Source organism: Hetaerina americana, unplaced genomic scaffold (genome assembly GCF_022747635.1).
Source record: "Hetaerina americana unplaced genomic scaffold, ioHetAmer1.1.p SCAF_4, whole genome shotgun sequence".
Lineage (NCBI taxonomy): Eukaryota > Metazoa > Arthropoda > Insecta > Odonata > Calopterygidae > Hetaerina > Hetaerina americana.
The window spans coordinates 64,618,656-64,639,538 of NW_027286985.1; the positions used below are offsets into that span (position 1 = coordinate 64,618,656).

Sequence of the window (20,883 nt, forward strand, 5' to 3'; positions counted from 1 at the left end):
CATTTCAAGCACAAATACAATATATTTCACAAGTTTGGCATGTTACATAATTTCATAAGGTCTCCAAACAAGCAATGCAAGGAACATTTATAATAAATTTTAAGATTCAAACCAATCCAAATACATTGCTAATTAATATAGAAATGTTCCAAAACAACATGCTATTGGTGGCCCAACTCGTTTCTTAGATAAGTGTAAAATTTATGCATAGATTTAAATGAGAAGAATTAAGAAAAGAAGATCGTTTATTCAAAATTGAATCCACCAACATTTAAATGAACAATTTACATTATCTCTCCTGCAAACCCACTTCAAGCAGTGATCATTTACAGCACAAGGGAAACCGGAATGTCAACAATGTCCACACGTGTGTATAACAATGCCAGCTTCAATAAAGATTCCAAATTTTTACAAAAAAACTACGAGGAAACCAAAAGTATTGATGCCTACAGTTTCATTTGCCACTTTGTATTTGGTTTTTGAAAACACAGGAAACCAGTGTCCAAAATAATAACAGCAGCCAAGAGAAACTGCACGCTGCACATCAGCTGGCATGTACACAAACAGAACGTAAAATAAATCCCTACTGAGAAAAGAGTAATTGCAGACCATACATACTGATGAAGTGTTACGAGCCATTACCTCAGTTACTGAGCACAGCCTCACGAAGATGAGGCACACGTTCTTCTTTCTTCTAAGTACCACTGATACTTGCACAATTCTCAGACCCAAATTTTACTCGGGTAAACATTGCAGCTGTGGCACACTTCTTACGTTTTTCATTCATATCCAACCATACCAAGACGATAGTCCTCTTGAAAGCTTACACATTTCACAAGCACCCCAAACTCCCTCCATCATCTAGTCCCACTGGTTGAATGCAGCCTGGGCCGTAATGGCAAGGAGAATGCGCACAAGACAAGATCACATGTTTTGGGAGCACACTCCAGTACACGACTACAAATCAACGCAGGGCTACAACGAGTGGAAAAAGTTAACGAATAATTTAACGGTTTGCATTTTTCAACTGGTTAGACAGCCAATCCAACCCCTCGTACAATCCATCTCCGCTAGTTGCACAAGTAGCTTGAATGTACCAATTACGATTCCTCAAAGAATGTAGTCCCAGCTTATCTGTTATTTCGGCCGCATTCATAGCATTAGGCAAATCCTAAACGAAACAAAGTATTTATTAAGCACGCAAATATATTATAAGCCAATTTTTACACGATATTTCCTTTTATTAACTTCACAAACTTGCTCGTAATTAACAAGGATTGGAGGAATGCAGATATTAACACCAAAAAAATTAACGAAAGCTACTGCGGCGAAAGGTGTTATACAAATGAATACATTTTTACATACCTGTTTGTTAGCAAAAATGAGCAGCACTGCATCTCTTAGTTCATCCTCTGCGAGCATTCTCATTAATTCCTCCCGTGCTTCTCCAATTCTTTCTCGATCGTTGCTGTCTACCACAAATATAAGCCCCTGAGGTGGAAGAAATGTTTATAGATTTTTGACGCATTTGTAACCTTATAAACAACTAAAACAAAAATCTGAACTCACCTGTGTGTTCTGAAAATAATGTCTCCAAAGTGGGCGAATTTTATCTTGACCGCCCACATCCCACACAGTGAAGCTTATGTTTTTATACTCCACAGTTTCGACATTAAATCCTGGAATTAATGATAGCTATATATTAAAGGCAGGAAATAAAGTGGGTTCGTAAGAGTACGTAAGATTTGACAACCATCCACGTCACAACTGGTGATGAGTCACTTAATGCCACACCACATGCTTCATTAATGAAATAAAACAATAAATCAAAACAAAATTACGACTCGTATTAATTTCACTTACCGATAGTTGGAATTGTTGTGACGATTTCTCCTAGTTTAAGTTTGTACAAAATTGTAGTCTTTCCTGCAGCATCCAAACCGACCATTAGAATCCTCATTTCCTTTTTGCCAAACAGGCCTTTGAAAAGGTTTGCGAACATATTACCCATATTGGTTGGTTATTTAACCTGTGAATAAATATTTATTATTTCGCTAGACAATTAAAAAAATTCAGCACACCGATACTTTGACAACTGTCAAGTACTTCGGCAACACTCATCAATTACTTATCTAATGTGTTTCAAACATATGAACAAACCACAAAAATAGAACTTATGAGGTAGGACCTTAATAATTGATTATAAAAACTGTACAATACGGTGACCAACAGCATCCCGGTATGAAGTTTACGTATGAACATCTGAAATTTACATGTGAATTTGTGCCATCACATTCACTCAAATTATAATCCAATCAAAGGTACAATTTGCTGTCCACCCCAGCGACAGTTTACATTAAAAAGTATAATTCAAATAATGTTAATACCGGAACTGATGTACTAATGCTGGACAATGTTAAGCCGAACGAAATTGGAAGGCATATAAACAGAACTCTCACAATTTATACTGTCTTAGGAATTAGAAAATACAACAATGACATTCTTACGTTCTTAATGGTAGGAGAAAGGTCTTCTTAAGTTCCACGGACTGATTTTCTCAGACCGATGACTCCTGTAAAAACGTCAAAATGGCGGATGTGGAAGAGAATTTGTGCACCTTGCCACGTACAGGGGTCTCTCAATTGACGTAATTGGACAGTCAGAAGTCACGTGGTACCCAGTACAAAACATCCATGTAGATAGCGCTGCGGTACTTGAGCGCAGTTTTTCACGGTATAGATAGTATAAAATTGTTTCTATTTTATACAATGTAATTAGGGAAAATGCTGGAATTAGACAATACGTTAGATATGATATTTCCTTCAAACGTGTCTCCCCCCCCCCCATGTTTCCCTTGAATACGGCTGTCCGTAAAATGTATGCGTTAAGAAATGATTCCGACTTGGTACCAATACTTACTTTTAATCTGTATATTTAAATATCGGTAGGACAATTGATATTATTAAATTAAAATTTTCGGGAAATGAGAATTCACTTTTAACAGAACAATTGAAAGTTGTCACTGTCGAAAGATAGTAGTTAACCCGGCGATGACTTTCGTATGTGTTATCTTGACATCTGACAGTACATTAATTATTTTGAACACATAGCGAAGTTATCAGTGAAAACTTAAAAGGTAACTACTATCTGACAATCATTTTTTTATTTGGAATGCAAGAAAATGCTTCAGAAAAGTCTTAAGTGAGGTAGATGTTTGATGCTACCAATGCATTTATGGGCAATTTTCCTTGTAGTGCACATCGACCTCATTTTTCAAAAATTACCAGCGTTTCAGGATTTTGGCAATTGATAAGAACAACGTACAGCAAGACGAGCAAAATTACGCCATGAATTAATTTTTTAGTTGAGCAACTACTGTCTAACATACAAGGCGAGGTGTTGTGAGGCTATTTTATGCTGAAAAATCCTAATGAATGTCCATTAATATATTTTTCCTGAAGTGCATCCTGAACGACTGGTACTCATCACTGCTGAAAAAATCTCTTCCGAAAAAGACTTTCTTGTATATTTCGCGTTGCGCCTACTTTTCTCACGATTATTTAAATAAATAGCGATGTTAGGCATTTTAACCACATACCATGGGGGAGTGAAAAATTCACCACAAATGGTTTCGCTTCTCGAGGTTCCTTTGTCAGTGTTTTCATCGAAATTGGAGGAAAGCTCGTGCTTCGAAAGGTTGAAGAGTTTTCCCCGCGCCAATTTTTAGTCTTGAAACTAATCAGCTATTTAACTTTGTCATATTTAGATAATTGGTAACATCCATGTCATTGCATGAATATTTAATGCATGATCATAAATAATAAAGGACTAACATGCCATCCAAGAAAACAAATGTTAAAACGAACTTGAAAACTCCAGAAAGGTAAAGTTTAACATTACATATGTTACAAGTTTGAAAGCTCGAAACAAGTACGAGAATTGTAATTACTTTTGCAGGAAAGGTAATGAAAACGACAATGAAAGTGATTCGGACTTTGAGATTCCATTGCGGCAAATCAAGCGGAAGAAAACCATTCCTGTGAAACAAGAAACATCTCCTTATTTTTCAAACGAAGGAAACAATTGTTCTGCTGAAACTGTGTCAAATTACAGTTCTGCCACCTGCAGTTTACAGCCTAAAAATATTGTTCATTATCTCTGCAATGCAAAAAAGAATGTAATCCTCAATCAATATAGGGAAACATTCCGTAGTTTGGTCATTAAAGATATTCGGAACTTCTTTGTCTATCGATGCAATTCTCCCTTTTCAAGAAGAGTCACTTGTTTAACTTGGCATCCATATAATTCTAATGTCTTAGCGGTTGGTTCCAAAAGCGGTGATTTGTTTCTTTGGAACATAAGTGATGAGGACAACAAGTTTATTCATGGTGTAAGCCTTGTGAATTTATTTCGTTAACCTGAATGACGCATAGTCAATTTGTAATATTCTTTTTTTTTGTATGTTTCAGAGTGGACCAGATGGCACCATCAAAGCGTTAAAATTTGACGATCTTAACCCTACAAGAGTTTACACTGCATCAGTCAATGGGACAGTGTGTGTACAAGACTTTTTAGGAAAAGCCTCAAAAGTTTTTCTCACCATCGACTCCTCCAGGTAATCGATTCATTGTCGCTTATAAGATCGTTGCTTTCAGGTCATGTATCATTAATACTAATTAGACTGAATACTCCAGGTATCAGGATTATTATTCGTCATTGGATGTTTGCACACCCAATCGAACTATAGTGGTTGGTGACACTAAGGGATATGTCACGATGATGACTCTCGATGGTCAGGAAATATGGACTTCACGATTGCATAAGCAAAAAGTCACACATACTGAGTTCAGTCCGAGGTGAGCATCCTGTTGTTCGTTTTACAGGAATTATTTTTATTCTTATTTCAGCTTTTTCGCCAAGCATCGTCCCCAGATTTAACTTGCAACTATTGTCATACATATGATAATTTGTATTGAAATGCTATACATTTTATTTAAACTTGACGCATTTTAATAGAAGTAACAGCTCCCAATTTTGTATTTTATTCATGGCTTGTTTGTCTCTCCTCTATAGTAACAGATGAAACGATATTGTCTCTATTTTCAGAGAAAATTGGTTGTTGGCCACAGCATCGCTTGATAGAACTGTGAGAATGTGGGATATCCGTAATATGAAAAATTCATACCTTGAAGTGCTCCAGCACCACAAACCTGTGAATTCTGCTTATTTCAGGTGAGAGGAAAGGTTTCCTTTGCCGTATTTTCCTATCAATTTTTTATCTGTTTCGCCATTTTTGTAATATTTTTGTCTAGAATGAAAACATGAATTATTTACTTCGATTTTTTTATTAATTCATAGCAGAATTGATTGCCTTAGCGAATGAGGGAATTTCCCACTGGTAGTGAAGAGTAGTGGAACATGCCTACCTGTTCCACTTTGGTATATGTGTAAACTTATTGGGGTAGTTCATTAAACACCTACAAAGGTAGGGGTGTCATATCACTGCAAGAGTGATCTAGGGTCACACTTTTACATTATTTTAATTTAGTTTTGATTTATAAGTTCTTGAATTAGGTGTTCTTCAAAAGTGTATTACACAAATAATGCTATGAACATTTTTGGTTTAAAATTGAGTAATACCTTCAATAAAACATTTTTAAGCATTTCCTGCCATTTTTCATTGGCATTAATGCCTGTAGAAAATTTCAATGCATCATTTCAAATCAATGCCAGATGTTGAGTATGCATTGCTTTTGGGTTACCCTTCCAGAGAGTATGTTAGTCTTAGTGGGCAGTGTTATGCTACTGTTGTATTTATTTTATTTTATTTTGCACAATTACGTTGCAATTAGGCAAATTTCCTGGTGGCAACGGTCAGGTTAGGTCAAAGATAACTACTAACAACGAAAATTACATTCGAACACATAAAAACAGATAAGAGACAAAATATTTTTACATAATGACACTTCCACATCACATACAAAATGCCGTCCACATCACATACAAACAATATTTTCAAAACTACAGTGAAGTTTATTACCCAGTGGCTACTTTACATTTCAACTTAAAACTTCTAAAATTGGATGGAAAGGGCTCAAACAAACCTCCAGGCAGCTGATTCCAATCAATTATGGTTCTATTTAAAAAAGAGTATTTTTTCTTATTGGTTTTTTGAGTCCTTATTTTTATTTTGTGGCTATGGTCGTTTTTTCCCTTAAAGTTAGGCTTTTCTATCCCTTGCCATAAATCTTCCCACGCTTCGTCCTTTTTAACAACTCTATACATCGCGCCTAACCTACTCCTTTTTCTTCTATTTTTCAAACTCTCCCATTTCAGTACATCTAACATATCCGTGACACTATCTGTTCTTTTGTACCTTCCGAGTACATATCTTGCTGCCTTTCTTTGAACTTTTTCTATCTTTTTAATATGTCCCACCTCATATGGATCCCATACTATGTCATAAGCTAAACCGTTACTCCTTAAGTAATAAGCCAAAATAAACTAGTATGATCTTCTGATTACAAGAACTCTAAAGGGGACTGATGGTGGTAAAATAAAAGGAACTGGCTTGTCTATTCTGAATGTATGAGTTTGATATCCCACAGTTTTGTCCGCCAGTGCCATGAAAAATCCAAGTTGTTGACTCTTCAAATTTTGTCAGTCATTGTTTAAGTTAGGAAGTTAGAATATTTTGCTACTGATTAGAGATCACAGGTTCAAACATATGAGATTCCTCTGGTCATCCCCATTCAAGAGTAAAATATGATATATTCTCAGTATCTGAGCTTTCTTGGAAACCAGAATTGCAACAGAGAAAGGTAACAACCCTGTACTTAATGTATGTGCACTTACCATAGGGCTTAGTACCAAAAGAACTTTGCCTTGCCCACTTTGAAAGCTAAATAATCCCAAAGTATATTAAAAAATTTAATATTTACTGAAAATACTTAAATAAGTAGAAGCGGAGTTGAACAGCATAGAGGTCCATGTCCAGGCAAGACCATGATGATGATGCAAATATGACTAAAGTTGTGACTTTAGAAATCAAAGGTCATAGATATATACATCCACATAAATAATAACATGACTTTTTCATACTGATGTTACAAATTTTCCTCTCCTGATGTTGATATTATTTTTCTTGTCTTTAAGTTCTACTGATGGTGTCCGCCTCCTTACCACTGATCAACACAGCCAACTGCGTGTCTACAGAGGTCCACTATGGACTCTGGAGAATGTCATAATTCATCCTCACCGCCAGTTTCAACATCTTACTTCTATTAAGGTCAGAACTGTGTGAAATCAATTGAAGTATGTCAGAGTGACATTTTATGTATTGAATCATTAAGGTGAGGTATGAATTCGTCAGGTAGTGCCCTTGTTTTTAACAATGAAGATGCTATTGAGCCTCGGGTACTTATGACGCCAGTAACTGTACTGTAATTTAGCCATTAGAATACAGAAAAGTTAGCTGTTGTTTCTAAAGTTGTAGATATCCTTAACAAAAAAATTTCATAATTAACCCTCAATTTTTTTTTTAATGAGAGTCTGAGGTTTTATTGAAAATACTTCATTTGAAAGGGAAACAGTAGATTGAATTTTTCAATTGAGTTTTCTCCACATTACTCTACTTATTTCACTTCTTCACTAAAAATGATATCTTGATGTCATGTCACAATGCAATTTTGTCCTCTGTAACTCTAATAGTTCATACTTGAAACCCAAATTTTGATTGTTTCTTATGGGAAAACAATCCACATCTGGATTTAAAAATTTGGCAGAAATAAATAGTGCATTTGTGTACAATTAATATATATTTTTATTAATGCAATATTTCATTTTAATGATTTGTATAAAAGTAATTTTCCTTTAATTTTTTTAAATCACTTTTCTTTTGACAGGTTTCATAGTTTTGTTTTTGACTAGTTTTCATCAGTCGTATCTTGTGTTTCTTTGGCAAGGAAGGTTGACAGAAAAACTATCTGTCAATTGAATCTGCTGTCTTGTTAAAACCTTTCTTTTTAATGGTATTTTCATTACAGATATCTTTGGATTTAGAAACAAGCAGCTGAATTTGGATTATAGTTGTTAACCAGTCATTCTAATTCTCCACAGTACGGCAAGGTTTTTTCCTTAAAAGGTTTTAATTGTTATTGATGTCTATAATTTGCTCTTTAAAGAGATTTTCTTCTCTTTATCCTGCTTTCTCCTAATATACTGTAGCTCTCCTGTTTTCAGCCCAACATTGTTTTCCTCTATTTCTGTTTCATTAACTGCTTAAAGTTTGGTCTTGCCCATAGGAACCCATATTCGTAATATCATGATCATTTCCAGGTCCTTTCAAAGATTTTTTTGCTCAGTCATGCCACAACTTTTTCTAGGCTGATTTTAGTGAGAGGAACATCTTACAATGCCTGACTAATAAGATGAAAACAATGAAGAATATTAAAATGGTTCTTCCAGAATTCCCTGACAATTCAATTGGTAAATGTTAGGTAACTGGAACTTCTTTGGAAAAGACTTTTGGTATAAAGATGTTGGCAAAAACACATTGATCCATTGTTTACAGTAGTTATGTGGTGACAAGGAGGTAAAAACTTCATTTTCATGAATTGAAACTCTTCACCCAATATTCCAACTGTGGTAAATGTGCTGGAGCATTGCCCATTGTGATTAGAGCTGTTTCTAGTTGACCCCTGTAGATTCCAATATATGGTGAGAGCAAAGACCTCTGTTACCCACTCAGAGAAGAATTAACAGGTTACTCATGCTTTGGTGCTAGCTCTCAGGAAAGCCTTAAGATGGTGCCTATCAACATCCTGCTTTTTAAATGCTCAGGGATTTCAAGAGTGATGAACAAGCAGGGGTTTAATTTTCAGGTCACCACTGGAATTAGCACAAGGAAGCAAAGTTCGTCTATCTTTCATTTTCTTGAGTCCTGCCAATGGCATTTTCTCCTGAGCATTTTGTTCCAGAAGGGCTGTCCTATCGCAGTCAAGAACTTGTTCTGATCTGTAATCTTTAAACTCCATCACTTTCTGAAATTTTTTCACTTACTTTGCAGCAGCATCCTGTGGAAGATCTAAGGGGAATTTCTCCCATCATAATCATTTTATGAGATGATCATATCATTTTTGATGGTTCTACCTGGTATTGGTTTTTGGAATGTGCTTACATTCAATGATATAATTAGAAGTGCATGCCTTTGAAAAAATTTGACTGCATTTGGGAGAGCATCACAGTTCATATCTTAAAGCCAAAACAGAATGTGGAAAAAATTTATATACAGATGGCTTTCAAGCATATTTGCTAGGTGATGTATTGATAAAGGTCATGTCAAATGAGCTAAGTTTCTTTAAATCTTTTGTCCTACCAATAGCTCCCACGTGAACTTAAGAGAAAATTATGAGAGAATTGTGCAAGAAGATGTATGATAAAGAGTTTAAGGCAGACACTATTTTCCCTATGAGTTGTGAGTATGGAGCAGAAGCAAGCATGGTATAAAGTTATGGTTTTTAAATAAAAAAATAGTCTAGCAAAAATTGTAAATATAGGGCAACAAGGCCACGGAAATATAAATAGAATCAGGATTAGACACATCATTAAAATTTGATCTTCAAAGAGACGGAATTGCATTGTCTTCACAACTAAAAGGATGGCAACCATTGGAAAAACCATTCCAAGTGTCATGTGGGATATTTTCTGTAAGTTGTGTAGAGTCACCAAAATAAACTGCATTTGTAACTCATTGGGTATTCACTCGCTTTGATAGCTGGCACCAAAACTTAATACTTGTGACATAGAATTAACAAATTAGATTAGAAATTATCTCCTTGAACGAGAGCAGATATTATTTCTGAAAGATAGTTCAGTTTAGACTCACTTCAAATGCAGTTGTTAATTCCCATGAAATTGGTTACATTATTAGACTGTGCCATTCCAAGATTGACATAAGGTGTACTCCAGTTAGTTACGCTTAGCCATTCATGAACCTGTATTCTCCTGTTGTTTCATGCTTGAATAAATATTAATTCTGCTTCCCTTCAAATTTAGTCCCCTTCTCCAACATTTGCAATCAAACCCATTGACTAAAATCATTCCATTTGTGTAATAATCTTGAATGTTATTTTTTTTAAAGTAGTACTAATTTTTTGATTACTGTTAGTATTATCCTCCCAAGAATCTCCTTCCTTGGTATTGGTTTTAATGAGTTTTTTTATATTTCTGGGTGGACATAAAATACATGTCACAAGAAATTAAATACTAGCATGAAAGTACTCTTTATCAGAAAATATGTAGTTTAATTTCTCATGGCAAAATTGAGGCAATGTTCACTATACCTCCCATAAAAGCGAGAGAAGAGATGATACAATTATTAGAAAATAAACAATGCTTTGAGTAATTGATTAACTACAATTTGTGTGCCAATTAAAATCACTAAGAAAGAATTTTATTTATGTTATGCTTTATATAATAACTAATATTTATCTGCTGTATTCATCATGATTTGTTCATTGCACCTATGCATGTAACTATCAAATTAATTGGGTGGGTTTAACAAACACTGCTGTTCCAAAGTAGAACAATTGTTTTAAGCATTAAACTTTTTTCTTCCTTTTCATTTGTTATGACTTATTGTTCGTTTTTTATAGAAATCATCAAGGATATCATTTCAATTTTTAAGAATATGCATCACTTGATATCGAGGAATCAGTGCATGTCATACATTTCATGAGATGTAGACCATAGATTATCAATAAAAACTTACATACTGTTTACATTTTCTCACATATTTCTGTTCAGACAATTGTTTATATGTACATGCATACATAGTTCAGTTTATCGTAAGTAAACAGGAATTACAATCTGAAAAATTAAATTGATATGATGTTAAGGAGTAAAATACAAAAAATAGCATAGAAACTTCAGCACAGGTCAAACGTCAGCACAGTCAAGCCAAAATGTTGGCATGATTCACTTCTGTAAAAAATGACTCTGCATTTACAATGATTGGATAATTTGGTATGCTTTACAATTCGTGTCAATCAATTGATACCAGCAGTAACAAAGTACATAACACATTTAACTTTCATTATATATGCTTTCGGAAAAGTTATCTTAACTGCACTGTAATAATTTCCTAGCTACAATATATGTATCGAACACTTAAAGAGGTAATTTTGAAGTTTTATTATGTTTTCATGCATTTATTTAATTTACTATCATTCATGGAATATAGAGTAGGAAAGTACCATGCACCATAACTCAACTTTGTAGGGAAAGCAATGTACCTCTAACATGTCCTACTCTATCCTTAAGGGTAACAGTTCCTATTAGCCTGGTATCCCCAAAAGACATGGAACTAGGCCATTTTGAATTAATTGTGAAATGCCAGGCTTGTAATCATGGAGAAGTAATTGGGCTTATGCTCCAGAAATAAGAAGGTCTATCTTCAGTAAAAAGTCACTGACCCCTAATTTAATGTGTGATCCAGGTAATGAACACCATCCTGTGAAAGCATGTATGTTATATGGATGCTTGAAGAATACATTATTATTGAATTTAAGTTGGGATAATTTATAACTAAAAAGGACACATTTATTTGACTGCAGCATAAAAATAAAATTTTATTTTGGCCTACCCTTCAGTTTTTCTCCTTTTGTATCTAAAAGCACAAAAAACTGTCAACATCTATTTAAATTTCCATTCCATTTAAACAGTGCTTTGCAGTCTGCATATTTTTCTGTAGTATACTTGTCACCAAATGCCATATCATAACCTATTCTTTACTCTTCCTGTTCTGTTAACTTTGACAAACATTAAGAATGTCCTGCTTATTGATTTTGCTATGGAATACTGTGAGTTCTTCCATTCTGGGAGAAGAATTATAAAAAGAAAACTAAATGCAAATTTATCTTTATTTTTGAATCTATCAGTATGTGGCTTAATTCCTTAAGATAGACTTAGAAATTTCTACCTCATTGAGACCTTGTATAGGTATGTCATTGATAATCTCTTGAAAATTAAACTAGATGGCCTTTTGTTTGTTTGTTAGATGTTGCTTATGGTTTTTTTCTAAACTAAGTATTCACATAATGAGGGTGAAGGAGAAATGTTTTCTTGGATAATGATTGATAGAACGTTGTAAGCTCAGTGTACATGTATATTATTTTTTAGGCACAGTGGCATCCCTTGGAAGACATAATTGTAGTTAGCAGGTATCCAGATCCTTCTCTAAAAGATTGCGCTGGAAATGATCTGAGAGCAATTGATTTCTTTGATGCAGAAAGTGGAAGCTTACTCTATCAATTGTTTCGCCTTGGGGTTAGTGGAATTGTGTCACTAAATGCTTTCAACCATCTGGGTGAATATCTGGCATCTGGAATGGGTGAGTATTTGAAGAAATGGCATATGTACATTTTTTTCGCCCACTGTTAGTCCTTTTTTGGATAATATTATACATTAATAATTATTAATCAACTTTAAAATGATAAAATTTGGTACAACAGAGGATATTTTTTTATTTTCTTTCCCTATGAGCTCCTGTATTTTTTTAGATTTAACATTTTCCCTGCCTATGAAGCCATGGAGAGGTGGACTAGGTAAATGGTTTTTGTATAGAAATAAAAATGTGTGTTAGGTTTGTTAGCTAAATTTTGGTTTTAATATTACAAGTATTCTTTTTTAATTCATATAGCTTCAAAAGTAGACTCCGAAAAGTGTTCAAAATAAAAGATTTTGAGTTAAATAAAAACAGGATAAAGTTGACGTGCTAAAATTATAGGTTTAATTCTCATCTGCCCTTTCATTTAAACTCAACTTTCAATGCTATCATAAAGCTATTTTGTCTTTGAGCATTTGTTGAAAAATAATTATGAATCACTGGCGAAAGTCAATTTAACTTTAAGAACGAGTGTGAAAATAGATAGTAACAGATGGCTAAAAAACTGCCTTCCTACAGAAAATTTGGAGGAAAATGTTAAGAATTATTGCATGTCTCAAAATAACTTATGTTTTTAATTCAGTCAGTATGTTAAGATGTATGCATTGAAATCATGAACACATGTATTGTGATGGATTTTGTGTACATATTATTTTAGGCTTCGGAGCCCGTTGTCATAAACCATTTTCTTTTAAAAAATGAATGTTCAAGAATGTGTATCAATCCTGAGAAGCTGTATCTGCACAGAAAATGCCAAGTTACTACAAGTAGGGTTAAGTACCTTTACAAAACAAAAAATCTTATATAAATTGGAGGTGCATGAAAATTGTAGCATTTTATTGTTTCATATACCTTAGGCTTGACCTCCCACTTTTCTATGGTAATTTTAATGTAAAAAATGCCTAAAATGAAAAAAATACTCAATTTTGGTATGGATCAACATTGAAAGTATGAGAACATTTTAATTGACTTGCTTATCAAAGGTGGATTTCCCAGGAATCCTAGCACAATGCTCAAGCTAACCCAGAACTTGACAGTTCTGCTTCCATGTAAGAAGAAAATTTCAGGTATAGATAGCATCATCTAGACTCACGTACTTCAATAAGGCTCCTACATACACATGCTCATCGAATTATTCATGCCAGCATTTGTTAAAAAAACACTGTGCAGGGATTTCAGTGTATTCTCAGTGCCTTCTGCTTTCAATTTCAACACATCCGTATTATAAATTCATTTATTTCGCCTCTCCTCCCTTCTAAATTCACTCCCTCACACAGTCGATCCTTTTAATTTATCATGCAACAATTTCACCACCTAAGCTTTATCCTACCTTACAATAAATCAATTTTTTCCCCGGTCCATGCTCGGTTCTCGTTGTTATTGTTATGCTGTCATTGTCTTTTGTCCTCTTTCATAGTTTTTAAATTTTTCACAGTAAATTGGCACTGCTGATGTATGTGAATAATGTTTTAAAATAAATAAATATCCTATTTTCAGGGATGACTATTCTTATTTGGCGTACTGATCACGGGGGCATACAGGAAAAGTTGAATAAGAGAATCACCCGGCCAAAGACAAATGACCAGACATCACAGGACTCGAAAAGCAAAAGGTTACGCAGGAATTGTAAGAAATTGTAGTAAACATTTTTTTATAACCTTTGATACAAGTTTACTGTTTTTATAGTATCTGTGGATTTTATGAATAGTATTTTTTTTAATTTCTTATATTTCCTTTTTCCCTAAGTGTTGTAATTTTATATTTGCTGTTGAGATTTTTTTATATTTTACATGTCTGCATTTAATGAGATTATGTGTTTTGTAATTTTTATGAATATGTATTATTTGTCATAAGTTTTCTTTGATGGTAGCTGTATCTTAAAAAATGCCAAGCACCTACCTTCTTTTCATAAGTGGTATTTGGCCTCAATATGTTAAATTTTTTGAGAAGGCTTTTATCTACTATGTTTGCCATTATGTTGGATTAAATCTTTTTTTGTTAATGTAAAGAGTACAAAGTCAAGTAAGCCCTTGACATAAAACTATGTGTGCAACTCCCAGGATACAGCTCAGGAAGCTCTATTCTGATGTTGTATTTGTTTTCATTCCCAAGCAGTATTTTTCCTGATGTCATTGATGTACAAAAGAAAAATTTTAATTTTGATTCATTGCAAAAAATAAATTGTTTGACATAAAACATTTGTTATTGAACCTTTATCTCTTGTGGAGTTAGTTGGCTTTAAATGAACAGCCAAGAGAGATGGCAGCAGCAGACTACCAACACATCGTTCACCTGAAGTTTAATGTGAGAGGTAAATGTACCAAGCACTAGAAGTGAAATCACATCATATTTGAGACAAGGGGGATCAATTCATTTTTTCTGTACAAATCATGGCTTCTCTTAGGAGTAGGAAAATCAATAATTCTCCATCAAATTGAAACCTTATTTAAATTTTCAATGCATGTCAAATTGACTTTAATTTACAGCATCACCATTATGTGTATATCTCAATATTGGATACCAAAAACCTCTTAAATGAATTTCAATGGCACATTGGAAAACTATGTTAGGTATATCATATTGAAATAATTCTGTTTTTTGCCCACAATTACTAAATTACAGCCTATAATGATTTCCATATATATCATGTCAGCATTCTCTTTGTGTTTTTAAAACATTGCTTGAATATTTCTTCATTAGGAGGCATTTGTTTCCCAAAGGAAACGAAAACGTTATTTGACATTGGCTCGTAAGAGTTTCAAATGGATTTTGTAACATCCACCTACATGTGAACTACTTGAATGTAAACCCAGAGCAATGCCCAGTTTTCATGATCTTTTGTCCTTGTCAATAAATTTCACATATAGCTTACAATTCTGCTTTCTGTTGGTAGGCATAGTAGGTGAGTTGATTTGCCTCCTAACTTGTTATGAGAAAGGTGCCCTTTTTAATGTATGTGATAAATGTATCCTGCGGATATTTCTCACCAGTCCCTTCTCTTCCTTGGTTTTAGACCTTAGTTGACTGCTTTTGTCAAATGCTCCTGAGGTCCCCCTCTGCTTCAAATCCAGCTGGTGTCTCTCAAATGCATCTGCTCTTTCTGGAGATGGTTGTCCTTGACTAGTAAAGGAAGATATCCAATGTCCGAGAGCAATATGTAGTTTGACTTTCTACTATCTTAATTTAAAGTTCTTGACAGAAAATATTATGTTTATGGTTTTCTTTCCTATATAATTGATTGTGTTTGGAAGTCAGCTCCACCCAAACTGTGGGATTTTTCAGGAACCAGATCTTTCTGGGAAATCATAGCTGTCATAGGGAAAGGAATTGACCCCCCTACCCTGATGTGTGAATTTCACACGCAATCAGGCTTAGTACTGGGTGAACTCTTCCATCACCTTCAAAACCAACCTTCAGGTTGATTACTGTGTCAATGGTTTTTTATCATTGATTGTGGTAGGTTTGAATCATTTACAGAGTACATGTTTTTCAAATATCATATTCTAAGTTCTCAGGTACAGTCATACCAATTTCAAATAGTGCTAGTAAATGTGTTCTCATAAACAGGTGGAATATTTTTTGAAAATAGTGAAATTTACTTTTGTTACCTAAAATGCTCATTTTTTCTGTCTACAGTGGCCTGTACCCCATTTTAACCACTCAGCTGATGTCTCATTTCAGAAATTAGATAGAGGCTCAAAAATTGTTTTAATAATCTTCATTCACTTTTTACTTTCTTGTAACAATTAATTTGGAATCCATAACCTGGACATACAAAATGACCTGGGTGAATATATTTATAAAGAAAGGCTATATCTCAATTTTCTTTCCAAATTGAAAAAATTCAGAAAGTATTTCATTATATGAACAGAAATCATCCAGCCTCACTCAGTAGCAGTTCCATCCTGGATATCTCAACGTGTGTATTATCAAGATCAGAGGTGAGGCAATGAGGTTGATGCAATCTGTATCTTCAAAGGAGGAAAAAAATTGTAAAACATGATCAACATATGAATTGGGTCATACTCATATGGTTTCACTGAGTTAAGTGCTGTAATTTTCCTCTCAAGCCCTTATCACAAGCAAAAAGCAGTTGTAATCTGTATTATTGAAGAAACTAGAGACATCTCACGTAGTAAATGGAATATTTATCATTCAATTAATCAACCTGAAATAAAAATGGAGTACAAAGCAAATTGAGCACTCTCACTAGTGCTATTCGCTACATCAGCTTAGATTTGAAATTAGGTAGAAGCTATTTCCAATTGTTTCTACCGGCTATGTGTCACAAATCAAGCTAGTGAAGTCTCAAAAAGAGACTTAGAAAATTGTTGGCAAGAGATGAATGGAACTCAAGGACAGTGGTTGACCATGGTGACTTTGATAATTTCTTAACAATCAGGAATTTTTTATTTAAACTTAATAATTGAAGATATCATGGAAGACTCAAGGCAACAGTGAATCTGTTTCTCGTCTGTGAAAAAATCTGGGACCCTAGAGTCATGGTTCTTGGACATCTCTTTAGAAATAGCAATTTTCAGATATGATGTGTTCTGAATTTTTCCATAATGATGCATAACACGAGGAGCAATGTCAATTGAGCAAATGTCATTACACCAAAGGTCTTATTACATTACAATCAAGGCATTATTACCCTGATATACTCTTGGTATGGAAAAGTAATCTGGATTTTTTATCAGTAATCTACCGGTTAAGGTAGGTATTGGATGGACAAGCTGCCAAATGGTACAGTGACAATTCCCTTGTCTCTCTCAACAAAACACAGCCCAGCATCCAACCTTGCACTAGAACTCTCTTCAATTCTGCATACTTCCTTCCTTTCTTTTGACAAGAGTAGGCTAATGCCAACGCCAGGTTTCTCTCCTTCCTTCCTATCCATCCCTAATGGCGCAAATTATCTTAGCTGTTGGTCGCCATCCATAAAAACCACTACTACCACATTTCTGAGTCATAAAATCTACACTCCATATCAAGGTTTTGAGTAGCCTTTTCTTAACATCCTTATTTAAAGTCTCTTTCGCCAACTCCCTCGTCCTTTTGAAAGCTTCTTTGCCTTATGCAATTCTTCTCCTCATTTCTCTACTACTTTAACCATTTTGGTCCTAAATAATTCCAAGATAGGTAAACTGTTCCACTTGCTCTTGCTTTTGCCATCCTATTTTAACATTTATTTATAATAACATCCATTTTGCCGGCCCCGGTGGCGGCGGGGTAACGTCCTCGTCTGCCATTCCAAGGGTCGCGGGTTCGATTCCCGCCTGGGTGAGTTTCGCTCCATCTAGGGCTTGGGTGTTTGTAAATGTGACCATTGTCATCGTTGTTAATAGTTCGATGTAAAGGCCAAAATGTGCTGTTTTCGGACTTATACTGAATAAATAAATAAAATAAATAAATAAATTTAGCTTAGCTTTTCTCACTGAAGAAAACTGTATAACCTTTGTTTTATTTACATTTATTCTCTTCCCATACCTATCATACTGACTTATCAATTCACTCAGCAGAGCTTGCAACCCCTTGCTTGAGTGACAAACTAAAGCATGGTCATCTGCAAACCTGATTTTATGAATCACCCACTGACTTTCATTTCTATCTCCAGTTCTTCTTATGTCTCTTTAACAATTTCCTCCGAATATTCATTGAATAGCATGGGTGACAATTGGCACCCATGTCTTACTCCTCTCTGGCCATCTCGACTCCATCTGCCTCTCGCAACTGAGCTGTCTGAGACGTACAGGTTGCATATAAATATCCTATCCCTCCAATCTACTCCTATTTTCTGCAATATATTATGTGTTTTCATTAATTCTACCCAATTTACCTTATCAAGCTCCTTTTCAATATCCATCTCAATTTATTGATATAACTCTTTATTTCCTTCTACATAACTTTGTGTTTATTTACTTCCATTTCCTTTTCACATCTATCTTTCTAATCATCCCATCCCTAATCCATGGTTTACTCGTTCTTTTCCTATCAACAGTTCCTATAATTTCTTTAGCAGCTTTTTATATCCTTTTTTGATATTTTCCCCTTCTAGTGCCCTGCTCTCTTTCATTACTCATGATTTTCTCTGGAGCCTGCTGATAGTCCTTCCTTGTCAAGCCAGTTAATATTTCTTTGTTCCATTTTCTAAACCACCTTCTCTGCTTTATTTTTTGAATTGAACGCTAACACTTCATAATTACTAAGCCATCTGTAATGCATTCATTAATTCTAACCAGTTTACTTTATCAAAAACTTTCTCAAAATCTGCAAAACAAAAAAAAATAAATCCCAATTTACTCTCGTTTCTTTGTATTATTGACCTGACACTTGGTATTACTGCAATATCAATATGCATGCCTCTCACCTTCCTGAACCCAAATTGATCATCCCTAATAATCATTTGACATCGTATTCTTGATGATCCGTTATATCACCTTAGTTGTGTGCAAAATCAAACTTAATGCCGTGTAGTCATCACTTATGGCTGCTGTTCCCTTTTTTGGGATGGGAGGTGACTGATCTAACAAAATCTCCCTAATAAATGATATCTACAATCCAACGAAAACTTCCTTTTTTGCTAACCTAAATCTTTAAGCAGTTCAGCACAGATGCTATCTAATCCCAGAGCCCTTGATTACAATACCCATAATGCTTTCACCTTCCTCTGCAGTGCACCAATTTCATTATTTATTTATCAACTTATCATAACCTAACACTGCATCTTCAATCATGCTTCTTTTGCCCCATTAGCTTCCCTCCTCAGTTTGTTTATCTTCTTGTTCTTCCTTCTGCCTAAATTTGTGTTTACATTCCTTTATTTGTTTCTCTAGTCTGTTTTCCTGATCATCTCATTTATAATATATGCTTTCCTTCTTATAATTGTTCAAATAACTCTACTTGTGGCTTTTGCTATCCCTGCTGTTGTTATGCTCCCATCTTTCTTCTATGCTACCAAATTCCCTGCCCTCTCTCATACTTTTCTTTAATTATTCTTGATTCTGCTTTCTTTTTGTCTCAGTTAATACTTCCGCATTCAACTTCCTCTTGTATCTTCCTGTTTTATCTACTTAAATTTGACGATACACTTCATTAGTAGTCAATTATGATCTGGATTTTCTCCCAGGAAACTGCGAGTTGATTACGTGATCATAAATGTACACACAACCATATTAAAGTATAAATGATACATCTCTTCGTTCCCAGACATTTTCCACATATATGTATCTACTTCCATTGTGGTATTAATGCATGCAAGTGTTCATTACGAGTATATCCTGTCATGAGTATAACTCTATTGCTTTCTCCTCATGGTCATTCCTTGTAGATAGAATCACTTACCTCCTATATGTTCACTATGCTTCTTCTAAAATTTTCCATAATTTTATAGCCATTCTTTACTAGATGTTTTCCGCTTGGCTATATTACTCTATAATTATCACTCCAACAATATTTGCCAGGACTTATTCATAACTGTGTCCATCATATTTCTTGGTAAAAATAGTTGTGGTAGTTTCCAGTTGCTATCCTCAATAGTATTTTTAACATGACATCATCACTCACATGGTCCCTTGAGTCAGATGCCTTAGTAGTTACCCTACTGAGGAACTGACACTATGTGGATTATCTTTTGTCTGGCTCCTAACCTTTGGACAAGCTGACATGAATGACCCAACCAGGAGCAATTGCTTCCACGGACAAAGTTTTAGTGGTCATCAGAATGCACAAACCCTTCCGCTATGTCAAAAATTTAGTCCATGGGGAGGGCTAAAAGAAATAAAAATATACTTAAGTAGAGGCTCAACAGCTAATCTTGAAAAAGGAATTTAATGCTATTCATGGGCAAGGGAAAAATTTTAGTGAGTTTGAAGAGTAAGGAATAGCAGGGAAGGTTGATAGTAGTGAATTGCCACTCAATTAACAAATTGAAATTATTGATAAGAAAAATAGCGGGAAATAGATAGATACATGTTGATAGAAAATAAAGCCACAGAGAAAGAAATCTTTTTGAAGATGGACAAAGAGAGGGCAAGGAATGAGAAAGCAATCAACACCTGAAATTAGACAGAGATATTTTATAAATGGATGCATATGTAACTACCTATATTGATTAATTATCTTTTTTATTTTTTCCACACGATTCCTTTGCTCAAATATGAACTGAATACAGTTTATGCATGGTCTCTGGATAATACATTTAATATTCTTTAAAAGATATAACCCTTGCCACATTTGGTTTCAAAATCTTGCCTCTGCCCTTGCTCTAAATAATAACATATTATCCAAAAAACTGCGGGAGATGCCGCAACAGTAACTTTTAACGGAGTCATCCGCTAATGTGCATCTCAATGCAACAATTTCGGAGTGTAAAAATTATTCGCCTTGACTGGGAATCGAACCCAGACCCCTCAATTATAATCACAATCCCAGATCCC

General features: G+C 34.5%; 2 protein-coding genes across 2 annotated transcripts; one reads left to right on the forward strand and one right to left on the reverse strand.

Annotated features, from left to right (window-relative positions):
• Window positions 1-227: 227 nt before the first annotated feature.
• Arf1 (ADP-ribosylation factor 1) lies at window positions 228-2,634 on the reverse strand. The gene is made up of 5 exons (XM_071589714.1): window positions 2,508-2,634; window positions 1,864-2,029; window positions 1,570-1,679; window positions 1,366-1,491; window positions 228-1,171 (listed from the first exon to the last, which is right to left on the reverse strand). Exons 2-5 carry the CDS (start codon window positions 2,009-2,011, stop codon window positions 1,007-1,009), a joined length of 549 nt encoding a protein of 182 aa, XP_071445815.1. The 5' UTR covers window positions 2,012-2,029; window positions 2,508-2,634; the 3' UTR covers window positions 228-1,006.
• Window positions 2,635-3,671: 1,037 nt separating this feature from the next.
• LOC139692100 (DNA damage-binding protein 2-like) lies at window positions 3,672-14,626 on the forward strand. Its single transcript, XM_071590134.1, has 8 exons — window positions 3,672-3,883; window positions 3,958-4,390; window positions 4,470-4,615; window positions 4,695-4,856; window positions 5,107-5,232; window positions 7,156-7,288; window positions 12,181-12,391; window positions 13,943-14,626. The coding sequence occupies exons 1-8, from the start codon at window positions 3,834-3,836 to the stop codon at window positions 14,083-14,085; spliced, it is 1,404 nt and encodes a 467-aa protein (XP_071446235.1). The 5' UTR covers window positions 3,672-3,833; the 3' UTR covers window positions 14,086-14,626.
• The last annotated feature ends 6,257 nt before the right edge of the window (window positions 14,627-20,883 follow it).

Excerpts from the sequence above, each read along its gene's own strand:
- Arf1 (XM_071589714.1), bottom strand. The coding sequence starts at position 2,011 with ATGGGTAATATGTTCGCAAACCTTTTCAAAGGCCTGTTTGGCAAAAAG. Across the intron at positions 1,680-1,863 it reads CACAACAATTCCAACTATCG|GATTTAATGTCGAAACTGTG; the intron begins GTAAGTGAAATT and ends CATTAATTCCAG. Across the intron at positions 1,492-1,569 it reads ATTATTTTCAGAACACACAG|GGGCTTATATTTGTGGTAGA; the intron begins GTGAGTTCAGAT and ends CTTCCACCTCAG.
- LOC139692100 (XM_071590134.1), top strand. The coding sequence starts at position 3,834 with ATGCCATCCAAGAAAACAAATGTTAAAACGAACTTGAAAACTCCAGAA. Across the intron at positions 3,884-3,957 it reads AACTTGAAAACTCCAGAAAG|GAAAGGTAATGAAAACGACA; the intron begins GTAAAGTTTAAC and ends TTACTTTTGCAG. Across the intron at positions 4,391-4,469 it reads ACAACAAGTTTATTCATGGT|AGTGGACCAGATGGCACCAT; the intron begins GTAAGCCTTGTG and ends TGTATGTTTCAG.